General features: G+C 41.5%; 6 protein-coding genes across 6 annotated transcripts; 1 reads left to right on the plus strand and 5 right to left on the minus strand.

Moving 5' to 3' along the window:
* Positions 1–1,038: 1,038 nt before the first annotated feature.
* Positions 1,039–2,004, minus strand: SS1G_00703 (hypothetical protein; the record flags this gene model as incomplete). The annotated part of the gene is made up of 3 exons (XM_001598564.1): positions 1,039–1,740; positions 1,813–1,874; positions 1,950–2,004. The coding sequence occupies 3 exons, from the start codon at positions 2,002–2,004 to the stop codon at positions 1,039–1,041; spliced, it is 819 nt and encodes a 272-aa protein (XP_001598614.1).
* Positions 2,005–2,717: 713 nt separating this feature from the next.
* On the minus strand, positions 2,718–4,447 carry SS1G_00704 (predicted protein; the record flags this gene model as incomplete). Its single annotated transcript, XM_001598565.1, has 5 exons — positions 2,718–2,884; positions 3,145–3,169; positions 3,630–3,719; positions 3,811–3,856; positions 4,404–4,447. The coding sequence occupies 5 exons, from the start codon at positions 4,445–4,447 to the stop codon at positions 2,718–2,720; spliced, it is 372 nt and encodes a 123-aa protein (XP_001598615.1).
* Positions 4,448–7,034: 2,587 nt separating this feature from the next.
* SS1G_00705 (hypothetical protein) lies at positions 7,035–8,125 on the plus strand (the record flags this gene model as incomplete). The annotated part of the gene is made up of 3 exons (XM_001598566.1): positions 7,035–7,065; positions 7,605–7,623; positions 7,915–8,125. 3 exons carry the CDS (start codon positions 7,035–7,037, stop codon positions 8,123–8,125), a joined length of 261 nt encoding a protein of 86 aa, XP_001598616.1.
* Positions 8,126–9,300: 1,175 nt separating this feature from the next.
* On the minus strand, positions 9,301–9,744 carry SS1G_00706 (hypothetical protein; the record flags this gene model as incomplete). Its single annotated transcript, XM_001598567.1, has 1 exon — positions 9,301–9,744. One exon carries the CDS (start codon positions 9,742–9,744, stop codon positions 9,301–9,303), a length of 444 nt encoding a protein of 147 aa, XP_001598617.1.
* A 446-nt stretch (positions 9,745–10,190) lies between these two features.
* On the minus strand, positions 10,191–11,377 carry SS1G_00707 (hypothetical protein; the record flags this gene model as incomplete). Its single annotated transcript, XM_001598568.1, has 2 exons — positions 10,191–11,050; positions 11,290–11,377. 2 exons carry the CDS (start codon positions 11,375–11,377, stop codon positions 10,191–10,193), a joined length of 948 nt encoding a protein of 315 aa, XP_001598618.1.
* A 302-nt stretch (positions 11,378–11,679) lies between these two features.
* Positions 11,680–12,498, minus strand: SS1G_00708 (predicted protein; the record flags this gene model as incomplete). The annotated part of the gene is made up of 1 exon (XM_001598569.1): positions 11,680–12,498. One exon carries the CDS (start codon positions 12,496–12,498, stop codon positions 11,680–11,682), a length of 819 nt encoding a protein of 272 aa, XP_001598619.1.
* Between the last annotated feature and the right edge of the window lie 790 nt (positions 12,499–13,288).

Consider the following 13,288-nt stretch of genomic DNA (forward strand, 5'->3'; position numbering starts at 1 on the left):
CAGGGCAGAGCAGAGCAAAATCCCTAATAAAATCGTATACGCCGCATACACGTATTTTTGAAAATGTTGGAGGGGAAATGTTGGAGGAGGGGCTCCTAATGTAAGGCAATGGCACAGTGCATATGAGGTGTGTATATAGTATGTAAGCAAGCATCATCACATCACATCACATCACCTAAAAATTCCCCGTAATTAAGCGAGAAGTAATTAAAATCTTATGATGTGTAGTGCATCATGATCCCAAAAGTTGTTTAATTTATTTGATCCATGATGCATGCCCAATTTGAGAATAATTTAATTATATTGCTGATTAATAGTCGGTTTTGAGAGAGAGTAGATTTTGAAGAATTTTTATTCTTGGTTTGGAGTGCTATTGATTGGTACTGGTATGTTATGTTTGACTTATGCGTCGTTTATAGAAGTAGGAAGATTAGATGATAATTAGTGCGAAGTTGGGTTGTTGGGTGTTGTTAATGTTATTAATATCTATTTTTATGTTTTATAAGATTACTACTGTAGGTGTTTTTGAATTTATAGATAGATATGCTGTAGATTTTATTTCGAGGTTTGATACATTTTTTAAAGGGAATTAGGTAGATATAAAGTAGAGAGCTCTTTTGCTGGAAGTTTCTTTATTTCAAAAGTCGGAAATGTATGGGGACGTAAAATGGAAGTAGAGAATATCCTAGACAGAGATATTGATCTCAATTGCGTTTGTTCTTGTTCAATACTCTGTTTTTATGCTGAGATGATTCACTTTAAATGACTCCTGATCATACCACTGGTATAATTTACAAAATGAGACGAGAAGTCTTTTATCGTGCCTTTAAATTTCTAACTCCAAATAATATATGATTTTTCCGGAAAGTCTCTAATGTATGGCATTGAAGAAACACTAAGGGAAGAAGCAAATACATTTTTGTACTCACAATTAGTAAAGACAATGATTATCAGATTACCGGTAGTTATTTCACATTTAAGTGTAAATTCGTGTTTGAATATTGCGTGTTACCATGACATGATTCATCCACATCAAGATCAAGTTTTCTTCTCTCCTTGAAAGTTATACTCCGCCAACAGGTTTTGGAGATTAGCCTCCTGTTGTTTGAACTCCTCGCTCCCAGTCTCCAACTGCTTCAACCAAGCCTTATTATCCAAGCCGCTTACCTGCGGTACCTCCATCCCCTTCTGTACACCCTCTCGAGCATTAATCCTGTCACACCAAGTCCACAAATTCGGGAATTTTTTCAATTCAATCCCAGAAAAATAAGCCGCATTAACCCACGTAAAGTTGGCAATATCAGCGATGCTGTATTTTCCACGTCCAGGACCAACAAGATAATCCCTATCCGCTAAAAAACCGTCAAGAACACCATACAGTCGCTCACACTCACCGATATAGCGTTGAGTAGGGTAAGGCATACGCTCTTTAGCGAGACGGTAGAAGTGGTTTGCTTGACCTTGCATGGGACCTACGCCGGCATGGTGAAATGCTATCCATTGTTCGCACCGGGAATAGTCATCAGATTCAATGGGGAAGGAGAAGTGATGAGATGGATCGTAGTGGCGGGTAAGATAGGACAATATCGCGGATGATTCCCAGACGGCAAAGTCAGAGCGGTCATGGTCGACTATAGCAGGAATACGACCGTTTGAATTGATGGAAGTGTACCAGGGATCCTTCTGTTCGTTTTGGAATACATTGATGTTTTTCCAAGTGTACGTTTTGCCATATGCTGCCTGTAGGTGGTAGTTAGTATTTCTTCAAAATTCCTAGTGTGCTGAGCGATATATCATCATTTAAGTACCTACCTTTAGCTCCTCAAGGAGGATGGAGATCTTGTATCCATTAGGCGTCCAAAATGTAAGTAATTCTATTCCATATCAGATCTCGCAATCGCCTAAAACTTCCATAAAGCACCATTATTCCGCGGGAAAATCACACGTACCGATGCCCTCGTTTGCAATAAGACCTGTAGGCTCAAGGGGTGTAGCAGAAGACATCGTGCGTACTGGGACTGGTAGGAATCTTGATTGTACTTGATAAAACGAATTGGAGTTTGACTGGAATAGTGCAGTAAAACTTGGAGTCTTTTACCGCGCAGTTATAAGAGAACGAAAGCATAACATATGATGGTAAGGATAGCAAGTGGATTTCACCCTGTTTATCGAGAATCTGTGTAGCCAACTTTTGGTCTGTAGTCATACCAGTGGGATTATAACTGTTGGAGTTGGAATCCGGAATGGGATAAGATGGGGTGTGGATATAGTATATATAGCATATATAGAGGTATGGAGAGAGGGATTATTAACGAAAATACAAGGATTAAAATTACGCGAGTCTTTATATGCAGGCTGACGGGTGGCATGGACGAGTATGTTGCCAGTATAGCCATGACATGTTTTCTCATGCTAGTAGATACGATGGTTATTGGTACAGTAATTTGTGTGCAGTACATCTATTTTAATTTCTTAGTGATTCTATTTCACTGCAACTACAGGATATCCCAAGCATCAGAAGCCAGCTCAATTCTCTCATGGATGTTGGTTGACATGTTAGTGCGTACAGTTCGGGAGACAAGCCAAATCCTCTTACTTTCGGATCATTTGAACATGGTGAGGGTTGAGATCAATTCAATGCAGCTATCCAGCCGTTGACAGGGAAAATTTATACTCATTTTTATACCAAAGCTGGTGTATGAATTCTTCCACCTGTATCAATGGCTGATAACCTTCATCACAGTGAATCTTCCTGGTGTTCTTTGGAATTCTTCAGATTGGTTCCGTACTTTTGAAGTCGTTGTTCCTTGTTTAATTTGGGTATCTCTTGAAAAAAGTGTTGGTAACTTGAATATGAGATTGATGATATACCATAACGACGAAGCTAAGTTTGTTAGCGGGCCCTAAAACGGTTTTTTGGATTTACCATGGGAGATAAATGTTGTTTCAATATTTGAAAAATTGACCCTGAAGATGAAATTGAGACATGTATTCATCAACTTGGACTTGTTACTGGACCGCTCATGGGTGAGGTCTTTACTAGCTAGAAATGGTGTGAGTTCCTTAATGTTTTCTTCCGGCAGTCTGCTAATATGAAGCCCAGACTTTTACATTATATCAGCCTTCCTCTTGGAGCGAAATCACAGTCATAACCGTCATTCTTCTCATCCTAGAGCAAATATATAAATAGAAAAATCAGAACTATACCTAGGATACTTCGCCATTTAGACCTTTCAGGATTTCATCTGTTTGCTCAACAGTTCTTCAGGTGCTTGTAGCTCTTCCACATGAAAATACTTCTGCGTCGAACTCCTCGAAAGTTATCGGTTTATTCTGTGGATCGGTCGCAACTTCCCGTTGTAAGATCGGGGCGACCACAAGAGTGAAGATGTCATGATACCAGATCCGATGATTCGCCAAACAGCGGTTTCCATATTGATGGTTAACTAAGGATTTATAATTGCTGTTATCTACGGAGCGTTTGTCTTCATCCCTGTATGTGTTCAGGCTATCAATGACGTCGATATCATTCTTAGAGGCGTTTACTTCTCCACAGGCCACTTTTCCTCAGCTTAGGTATAGCTGGAAGTTCGGGGGCCATTAGTGGATTGATATCACCTGAAACATACACGATTGCTTACTTTCTTTTTAGCAATGAAGGTAGCGCACATGATACCATTGGATATCTTCTCAGCCGTTTCTTGACGATTGAAAGCGGCCTATACTGGCTATTAGTAGCACAGCTCAGCTGGAGCTAAACGGTTCCGTCATTTTTCCGCCGAACGATCTCCCCAGTGTTTACAAGCTTACGCTCACAGCCTCGACCGATTGTTTTACTTGGTGACTGAAAGGCAGCCTGCTGCCGGTTGTGCTCTGGGGGTTAGTTGGCAGAGCTTTGGAGAAGACACGTAGTAGCTTTCGGCGGGGTGAATTTTCGAGTCTGCTCGCTCATAGTTAGGGCTTCATTAAATTAGTTCGTCTTGTACTAAAACTACTAGTCACACGCACCCACACACATTCATCTATTAAAGATTCAAAATTTTCAAACTTCCTGTGGAATAGAAAACTTCAAATTTCAAGCAGACAGATATATATGTTTATCACCTGAGACATTTACAGCTCACATTTTGAATCTGAAATATTATATCTCAACATTACTTAAAGGTCATTATATCCTTGCTGCATTTTCATCTATTCTCATCAATATGGAAGCAATTCCCTCGTCTTGTAATGCATTCGGAAGTATCTTACGGTTCATATGGAACCTTAAGGTATGGAGATTTATTTCCAAGAGATTCATGCTACCTGACTTCGACAAGGATGAAGAAATTTCCACATTCACAATGTGGCGGACCTTCGTATTGATAACCGTGATATTTTCTTTCTTACTTGTGGGCACTTACAGATTCTGGAGGTACCAATTTTCTCGGAAAGCAAAATATGCCATCATGCAGGGGCTCGTGTATTTGGAGCCAGAAGAAGGGCGCGCGAAAATTGATGGAATTATTGAAAGATTTACTGCTATTAAATTGGAAATGGGGGATGTATGGAAATCCGCGCGCTCTGAGCGGGTATCACTTTTTTTCAGGTTAGAGAGAAAGCATTGGGAGGATTTGGAGACCGGAACAATATCGCCAAGAGGGAAAGAGAAGTCTTAGTTCGTTTACGACGAAGTGATGATTTAGTCTCGTCACGGTAGGTGTTCCTAACAAGGCTTCATGGATATTTTTAGGATACTAATAGGTGGTGTAGAAGAGATGGAAAATGAAAGTGCGAGCTTGAAGACTTTATGCAAGGCTTATATATGATGAGTATTGCCTTTCTGGACTTTTTGTCCTCGGGGTGCATGAGAATTGGATCTGATATTTTCTCGGAGAAGGAACGTTGTTGAACTTTGTTTATTAGATGAATCACAGTTTCTTGGACATTTGAACCACATCAAAATCACATCGAAACTCTACTGAATTCGAACATTCGGAATACAGAAATTACAAATCACAATCCAAATCAAGCTAAATCGAAAAGAAACACTACTCATACAATGCGTCAGCCACCCTCTGCGATCTCTATTCCGCATTTGTGTTCTTGGCCCATGTATTCTGTGTTAAGATTACCATTATCTTCTTGGAAGCTAGAGATAATATCGTCCTAAATGGGTGGAATTTTTCCTGGGTAAGCCCTCTTATGATGTTTTTCTCTGTTTCATGGTACCATGTCTCGAAAAATAATATATCTGGAATATTGAGGTCCTAGGACATGGCAAGCTTTCATCATATACTATTGGGTTTCTTGAGACCAGAAAGAGCATCCGATTGAATTGATTGATTCTCTAGCTAAGCAGTTAAGCTGCGAGTATATATTCAAAAAAATGAAGGAATGAGGTTAGGTATTCAGCCTTCGGAATTAAAGTGCTTTGAAATCAAAATATTGAAAGCAAACAAACAGTATACCAAAAAGGAAAGAATGAATTAAAAGTTGAGTTTTGTTTGCTCCTTATATGCATATGCTGCCAAGATCCCAGGAGGTCAACATAAAGCCTTAACCCACAACTACCAACCAAACGAAACCTTAGGCAGCCGCTGCCTCTAGTACAGTATCGTTACAGATATTCGCAGTGCGTTTGCTGGTTTACTCAGTTGTTGAATATCCTTGGATCATTATGAGAATAGAAGATTACTAAATTACTCTCCTGCTCTCTGAACTAAACTTCTAAACCCCCCCACTCCGAACTGAATATTTTTTATCTTTATACCCCTAAGATTCTAATATACAAACGCTGGTGTTACGCCGGGTAACAAGAAGACGCTCACGTGTTACCAATATCATGTGACTGACTCAGTGAGGATCAGCAAGCTCAGTACTGAGCCATACTGATCCTACTGATCAGCTAGAACACGAAGGTCTATATAATCAAGATGGATTTCCTTTGTATAGAGCTTCGTGCTCAAGATCAATCATTTAGTATACTCTACTATTAGTTACGAATTGCATATCATTATTGTCATTACTTAAGTCCCTGCTTGACGCCTAGTTATAAACCACCTCGAGAGCCTGGAGCACTTCCACGTGATCTAGACGGCAAACCTCGTAACAGCTGGGTTCTATATTATAGAATAGATTTCAAAATACATTGACTTTAACTTTTTATATTTAAAATCTAAGAGATATAAAAATAAAATATCATGAATTCGAAAAGTGTTAAAAAAATCTACTGAATTAATATTATAAAGATTTCCCTGTTTATTATAAAGAATGTTAAAAGGAATGACCTCACACAGGGAATAGTGGGAAGCTAATAGGGCAGAACTGAGGTAATATTGGTCTAGTAGGTTAATCTCACTTCTAAGTTCTACAGAAGTGCGAAGCTCTCTTACAGAGAGCTTCTCAATCTAGTCCTAATAGGACTAGTTGTTACGACGGATCTCACATACCTAACATCACGTGATTAGCATCATGTGATGTGAGGATCCCAGTAGGCTCAGCTGTCCCAGTACAACTGGGACAACTGGGAGCACTGGGACGCATGCCACGATGGTCTATATAATCAAGATGGATTTCCTTTGTATAGAGCTTCGTGCTCAAGATCAATCATTTAGTATACTCTACTATTAGTTACGAATTGCATTATTGTCATTACTTTAAGTCCCTGCTTGACGCCTAGTTATAAACCACCTCGAGAGCCTAGAGCACTTCTACGTGATCTAGACGGCAAACCTCGTAACACTAGTGCCCTGTGCACGTGCTACGCAGGAACCATTCATGTCACACTCAAGAATACTGGGTAAAGTATCTTGTATTAGAAAATACTAAGCTAAGGAGAAAAGAAGAAGGAAAACAAGAGTAGCGATTGATTGATTGATTGATTGTGTTTATCGTCATAGGCCGTAGGCCCACGCGCCTTGGCGCGTGATAACCTTAGCCATCTATTCCAGTTTTGGACAAATGACGCTCAGAGGAGAAGCCTCTGAGTGGTTTACTAGCTAGCTAGGGGGAGTATTTTTATACAATTTAAAGGGGGCTAGGGCAGGGTTTACATGATTGCCTTCGCAGGGGGGGTTTGGGCCGGTAGGCCTTTTGGGGTTGTAATTGTGGTCATCCTCGTCCACTAGATCACTACCTCTTGATCTCTCTCCCTGTCTCCTCGTACTTGTTTTGGTTGTTAGTATACATACTTGTTTTTTTTTTTTTTTTTAATGAAAGAAAAGGGAAAGATGAAAGAGAGGAAAGAAGAGGAAGGAAAAGCACCCTTAGAGACCTATTAACTCCGTTTGAATTCCAATGAAAGAAAAGAAAGTTTTTTTTTTTTTTTTATCTTGCACCTGTGTGCCACGGGCAGATTTTTGTGTAGAACTTGGTGTATTCTAGCCATTCGGCTAGTTTGGCTATACCGGTGGGATTTCTTAGAAGCCAGGGGATAGCTTCGGAGGGGGGGCTCTTTGTAAGCGCTTTGAAGGCTTTTCCTTTTTTGCAAAAGAAAAAGTGTAATAGAGTTTTCCTTTTACCATACAAGCAATGGACGTGGACTATAGTGTGATTGAAGTGTTCATGGTATATTGCGAAGTCGCTATACTGTGATCTGATAGCGAGAATATGGTGGAGTGTAGCTCTCTTCAGAGAGAGGGTGTTTGTATTAGAAGTGTAATTGAATTGGAGATCTTTGTAGTATTGTGGGCTGATTGTATTCTATAATTGTTCGTCTGCTTTATTGGCCCTTGTTCTGATTATTCTTTTTAGGGATGCTAGTGTATAGATTGGGTTAAGGGGAAAAGGGAGTTTTGTTCCTTCCTTAGCAGCTTTGTCAGCTATTTCGTTGCCAGGGATATCCAGATGCCTTGGGACCCATCGGACGCGGATTTTCCCGGGGGAGGTGTATGGGAGCCTTGGTCTAACAGCCCAAGCTTGTGTGAGCTTCAGAAAGTCTTCAAAGACTCTCTGTGAGGAATCATTGAAGTGGGATCCTAATCGGAGAGTAGCCTTGTGGTTGTCTAAGAAGATCCAGAGATCTGTGGCCAGTTTGGTTGATGCTAGAGTGAGGGCTTTTGCTGCCCCTGCTACTGCGGCTGTAGCTTCTGCATCGAACACTTCTGCATTTGTGCCTAATAAGAAAGAATGGTATACTATCTGAATATCGAATTGTGAGATTACGAATCCGCCCCCAGTTGCGCCATTCTTGCTTTCACTTTTTGAGTCATCCGAGAAGATTTGTATATCGCTTCTTGGGATCTTGGTGTGGAAGGCTTTGAAGTCTTCGGTTGCTTGTGCCTTTGTTCTGCTCATCGGACTATTGATGCGGGCCTTGGCCTTTGCCCTTGACTCTTTGATTTCCCAGAATGAGAAGGCCAAGGGGTTTATATGTTCAGTCTCTGGTAATGCTATGATGAGCCTTGCGAATCTTGTATTTGGGGTGCAGTTATATTCTCTGGCTTTGGTTATGTTCTCTGCTTTGATCCTGAGAGGATGGTAAAGGTCTAGTCTGATGGTTCGTACCGCATATAATTGTGAAATCAGGTTTAGCTTGATCTCGGATGATCTGAGTTTGGCTTCCTCGTAGAGTACTGCTGTGTTTGTAGTTTTGTATATTGGGAGGATTGCCTTTGTACAAATGATTATTACTTTGTTGAATAAGCTTAGATGGCTGTCCACTACATTTGAGATCGAGATCAGGTTGTTTAGGGCATTCTTCTTTGTTCTGGTTCGGCCTAGCCACCACGTTTCCGAGGCGAAATAGCACTTTTTGAGTATGTAGGCTTCAGCTATTTTCCTGGTGAAATATGGGGGTATCCCTCGATGTGTATTGCTAAGGGATCTCAGTGCATTGGCTCCCTTGAGGGCTTTGGCTGCGAGGATCTGGACATGTGGTTTGAAGTATAGTTTCCTATCGAAGTGGACTCCGAGCCATTTGAGCGGACTAGGTTTGACCTCTATATTCATAGATCCGGTGTATATTGCAGGGGTATCCGTTAGTATTCGGTGTCCTTTATAAAAGTGTATAAGCTCAGATTTCTTGGGGTCAAAAGTGATACCTTTGGTTTTTCCTTATTCGAGAGTTTCTTGCATATCTATTTTTAGAGAATCGCAGTTTGTCTGTAGTGAGTTTGATGTCGCTAGTATCGCGATATCGTCTGCATATCCGAATCTGCTTTGTGGTTTGCCCATCCAGAAGAGAGGCGCGATGTAGAGCATGAACAGGATCGGGGAGATCGGTGAACCTTGAGGAAGACCGCATTCTAGCTTTGTTTCCGGGCCAGTCTCGCCGTCTAGTCGGATCTTGATGGATCGATTAGTGGCGAAGGACTGAACCTATCTAACCAGGTTGTTTGGCCATCCTTGTTCCCGAAGGCGATTCACTAGTCTTCCTGGTAGCACTGCGTCAAAAGCACCTTTTACATCCATTGTGAGCAGGGTGGTCTTTAACCCTTGTTTTAAGGATGTCTCAATGTCATGTGTAACGCAAGTGGTGAGGTCCACTGAGGATCGCAAGGGTAGAGCTCCGAGCTGCTGGTTCGCTAGGACTTGGTAGTTTAGAGCAAGCCATGATACCTTCTTCGCAATGAGTCTTTCGAGGCCTTTGCCTAGGACCGAGAGCAAGGCAATTGGTCGGTATGATCTTGGGTTGGTATAATCTGACTTGTTGGGTTTAGGGATGATTACGATGGTAGCTAATCGGAAGCATTTTTGGGTGGTGTCCCTAGGTGTAGACAGCCTTTGAAAAGGGATAGGGTTACTTCTTTTATCTGTAGCCATACGATTTGTAGGATTTTTGTTGGGATTTCGTCTGCATCAGGTGCTGTGTTCCCTGCTTTTAAAATAGCCAGCTCTATATCTTGTATAGCTATATCAGGGAAGGTAATAGATCTGCTTGAGGCTGTAGGGGTATCGAACGGGATGTCGTCAACCTCGGCTAGGTTTGTCAATAGGTTGTTGGCGAAGGTTTCCCTTTTCTCTTCGATAGTATTTGCAATGGTTTGTTTTGATAGATCTGCTAAAAAAGGGGTACAGTATATTCCTATGGATTGATGCTATTTGGTTATTCGATATACATCATTTATATCTTCTACTTTATCCACTTTCGTAATATAGAAGGTGTGTTTTGCTTTTCGGACTGTTTTCCGAAGAGAGTGTTTGGATGTAGGTGTATTGATGATTCTATATTTATACATAGTCTTTATATAATCCTTATTTCATCAAGATTATTGAAGGAGCTTGTTTATGGATCTTCTTGCAGATCCTATATAGGCTTTTGTAAGGGCTTGTGTAAGGGATAATGCGGCTTGATCTAGGTCTCTTAGAGAGGGTGTTCTGGGGATAACTGCAATATTGGTGAGATTAGTTTCTAGTAGGTCTTTAAAGAGTGTTTCATTCAATGTATTTAGCTTGAGTTTCTTTGCAGGCTTTTGGCTTCGGTAATTCCAGTGAAGGTAGGTTTTTAGGGTGCTGTGATCTGAGGTGCACTCTAGTTGTTTAGCGAGGGCAGTATACGCTGTATAGGGCCCTGAGAGAAAGGTGAGGTCCAAGACGTTTCCCTTTGAGTGAGTAGGAGTTCCGATTGGGGAGATGAGGTGTAGATTCCGGGAGTTTGACCATTCTACAAAGGGTTCGGCTAGCGTTGAAGGGGATGGATGGAGGGGATTCCAGTTGGGGTGGTGGAGGTTGAAGTCGCCTAGTAGGATAGCGTTGTTTGGGAAGTTTTGGAGTTCAAAGAGTGCCTTGATAGCTTGATTGCTATCTGTGCATTGTGTTGGAGCGTTGTAAATATTTATAATGGTAAATATTGTATTATTTGTAGATATTAATTGTATAAATATTAGATCTCTGGAGATTATCGGTCTGATCTGGTTGATCTGAATTCCTATTTCTTTTCTGATATAGGTGAGGACACGAGGGTTTTCCTTCCAATCGTCTAATGGAGTGAAGATTTCGTAGGAGGGGTGAGTTTTGGTGATTTTTCTTGAGGTATCTTTGTATATATATGGCTCCTGGATCGTGATGATATCAATTTGATCCATATTTGCTAGATTGAGGACAAGATCGTGTGAGATCCCTCCTTTACCTACATTGGTTTGGGTTATCGTAAGCGGTTTATAGTTCATTAAACGGGATAGGGGTTGGGTTGGCGATTGTTGCAAATCGATTAGCGGAGCGGGTGCTGAAGAGGGTTGTGGAGTGAGTGGAGCCGAATAGGCGGGTGGGGGTTCTTGGCCTAAGTTGGTCCGAGGGGGAGGGAGGGGTAGGGGAGTCGGCCATTTGTGCATCGGATGATGGCTTTGAGCATCCAGCCTTTACACAAACAGAGTTTCTGTTTTCGAGGTATATCTTCCGGATTGTCTGGCGTTCTGATTTTGATTTCCTTTCTCTCCCTTATGGGCGAAGGGGGCATTTGGGGTCATCTACGGGGTGGGGGCCGTTGCAGTGAAGGCATTTGGGTGGGCATACGTGTTCAGTACCACAACTGGTAGTATGATTGCTCTCTGTATGCTTTCCCGAACCGCATAGGCGGCAGATTTGTGATTTGAGGCATGTTCTTGCGTTGTGCCATTGAAAGCAACGATTGCATTGAGTGATCTTTGGTTTTTGTACTAGAAGGGATGTGCTGATGTTGGGCCTTTAGAATCTTCAGGTTCTTTTTGAGTGGGTTCTGCTCCTGTCTTGAAGCTTACTATCTATGTTGAGTAATACTCATTAGGTGAGGGGGTTCGTTTGGGATTGGATAGTATGAGTAAGCATTTGACTAGAGTATTCCTTTATAGTGTCGAAGATCGTATCTTTTGTAACTAAAATGGAGTTTATTTTGAATTGGTCATTGAAGATGATGACTTTCTTGGGGATGTAGTTTAGACGGTAAGTGGTCCATTTCTCTTGGGCCTCAATTTTGCAGTCTCCGATTGCGGATGATATAATGGCTTTCTGTTTTTCAAGGGCTAATAGATTGGCTGTTGAGCTGGTACAGAGAGCGAAGCCTGTTTTGACCTCTTGGACCTTCCTTAAGAGAGAGGCGTTTGGTCCGAGGACTTTCTTTAGGGCTGTGAGGATTGCAAAAGATCCAGCGCTTCGGGCTGGGTATATTTGGTTGATTTGTACGAATAAGCGGTTATCGAAGGGAGTCTTGTTTGTGAGGACAATAGTTGGAGTAGAGGCTTTCTGAATGTAGGAGGGCTTGGGGTCTATAAATATTGTGGGTGTATTTGTGTAAGTGGTAGTCGGGGGGGAAGGAGGGGAAAGGAGGGTGACAGGCGGAGTAGTAGCTCCCCTAGGGGGGGGATGACCAGTAACAAAGGCGTCGAAATGCTGTTCGATGGTTGCCTTAAACTCAAGGCAAAGGGAGGTGAGGAGTTTTCGTGAACTCGGTGGGAGAGCGCGGACTTCCTCAGAGCCTAGGTAGGTATCTAGGAGTTGGGTAACTGGGTTGAAGATGGATTGAGCATCGTTGACCTTATTGAGAAGGTTGCTGGCCTTGTCGGAAAGTGTTTTAGAGAGGTTTGGGGGGCTTGGGGTAGCCATCGTTTGAACAAGAGTAGCGAGTTTTCCTATGATTAAATACAAACGGGGCATGCCACGTGACCCGGAGGTGTGAGGCGTCACAATTCACTTTAACAAAGAATAATAATAATTATAAAATATTTTGAGTACAAAATTAAAATGCATACAAGTAAATAAATAAACAGATGATTATTTATATTATAATCTTAAATAGTTTAAAATTTATCAGAATATTACAACACATCTTCCAGATATATGAATAAGTGTCTGGATATTGATCACATGAACCGCTAGCGTTGACGCTAGTGCCCCGACAGGGAGGATCACGTATTACATAGTTCCCCGTTCCCATAGTTCTAGTTCTCTAGGCAAATCAATATGAATCTTATTGAAGGGTCTTGAAGCTTCACACTTACCATAACCCGCCACATACCCGACAATAAGGATTTGAAAAAGGTAAAGGAGTAATATAATAATTTTGATACAATTTGTTAAGTGTACGGTAAGTAGATCCTAGAACTCTTGTGATTTGGAACCACTAGAACTAATAGTCCAATATTTCATGCTCTTTTCGACCCATCACATTCTGATTCCTATATTTAAACCCTCAATATCTACGGACTTTTACAGAGATTCCCCTCTCACCAACTTCCAAAACCTCATCTCCATCTACCTAGTACAAAACAAAAATCCCACACAATATTGAAATCCTCCTCTCCTCCAAAACGAACTCCCCCCCCAACTCACGAAATAATCCTACTCTTCCACAACCTTCCCTTCTCGTCCCGGGATTTCAACGCGGGATCACTCA

This window comes from Sclerotinia sclerotiorum, genomic scaffold (assembly GCF_000146945.2).
Source record: "Sclerotinia sclerotiorum 1980 UF-70 scaffold_1 genomic scaffold, whole genome shotgun sequence".
Taxonomy (NCBI): domain Eukaryota; kingdom Fungi; phylum Ascomycota; class Leotiomycetes; order Helotiales; family Sclerotiniaceae; genus Sclerotinia; species Sclerotinia sclerotiorum.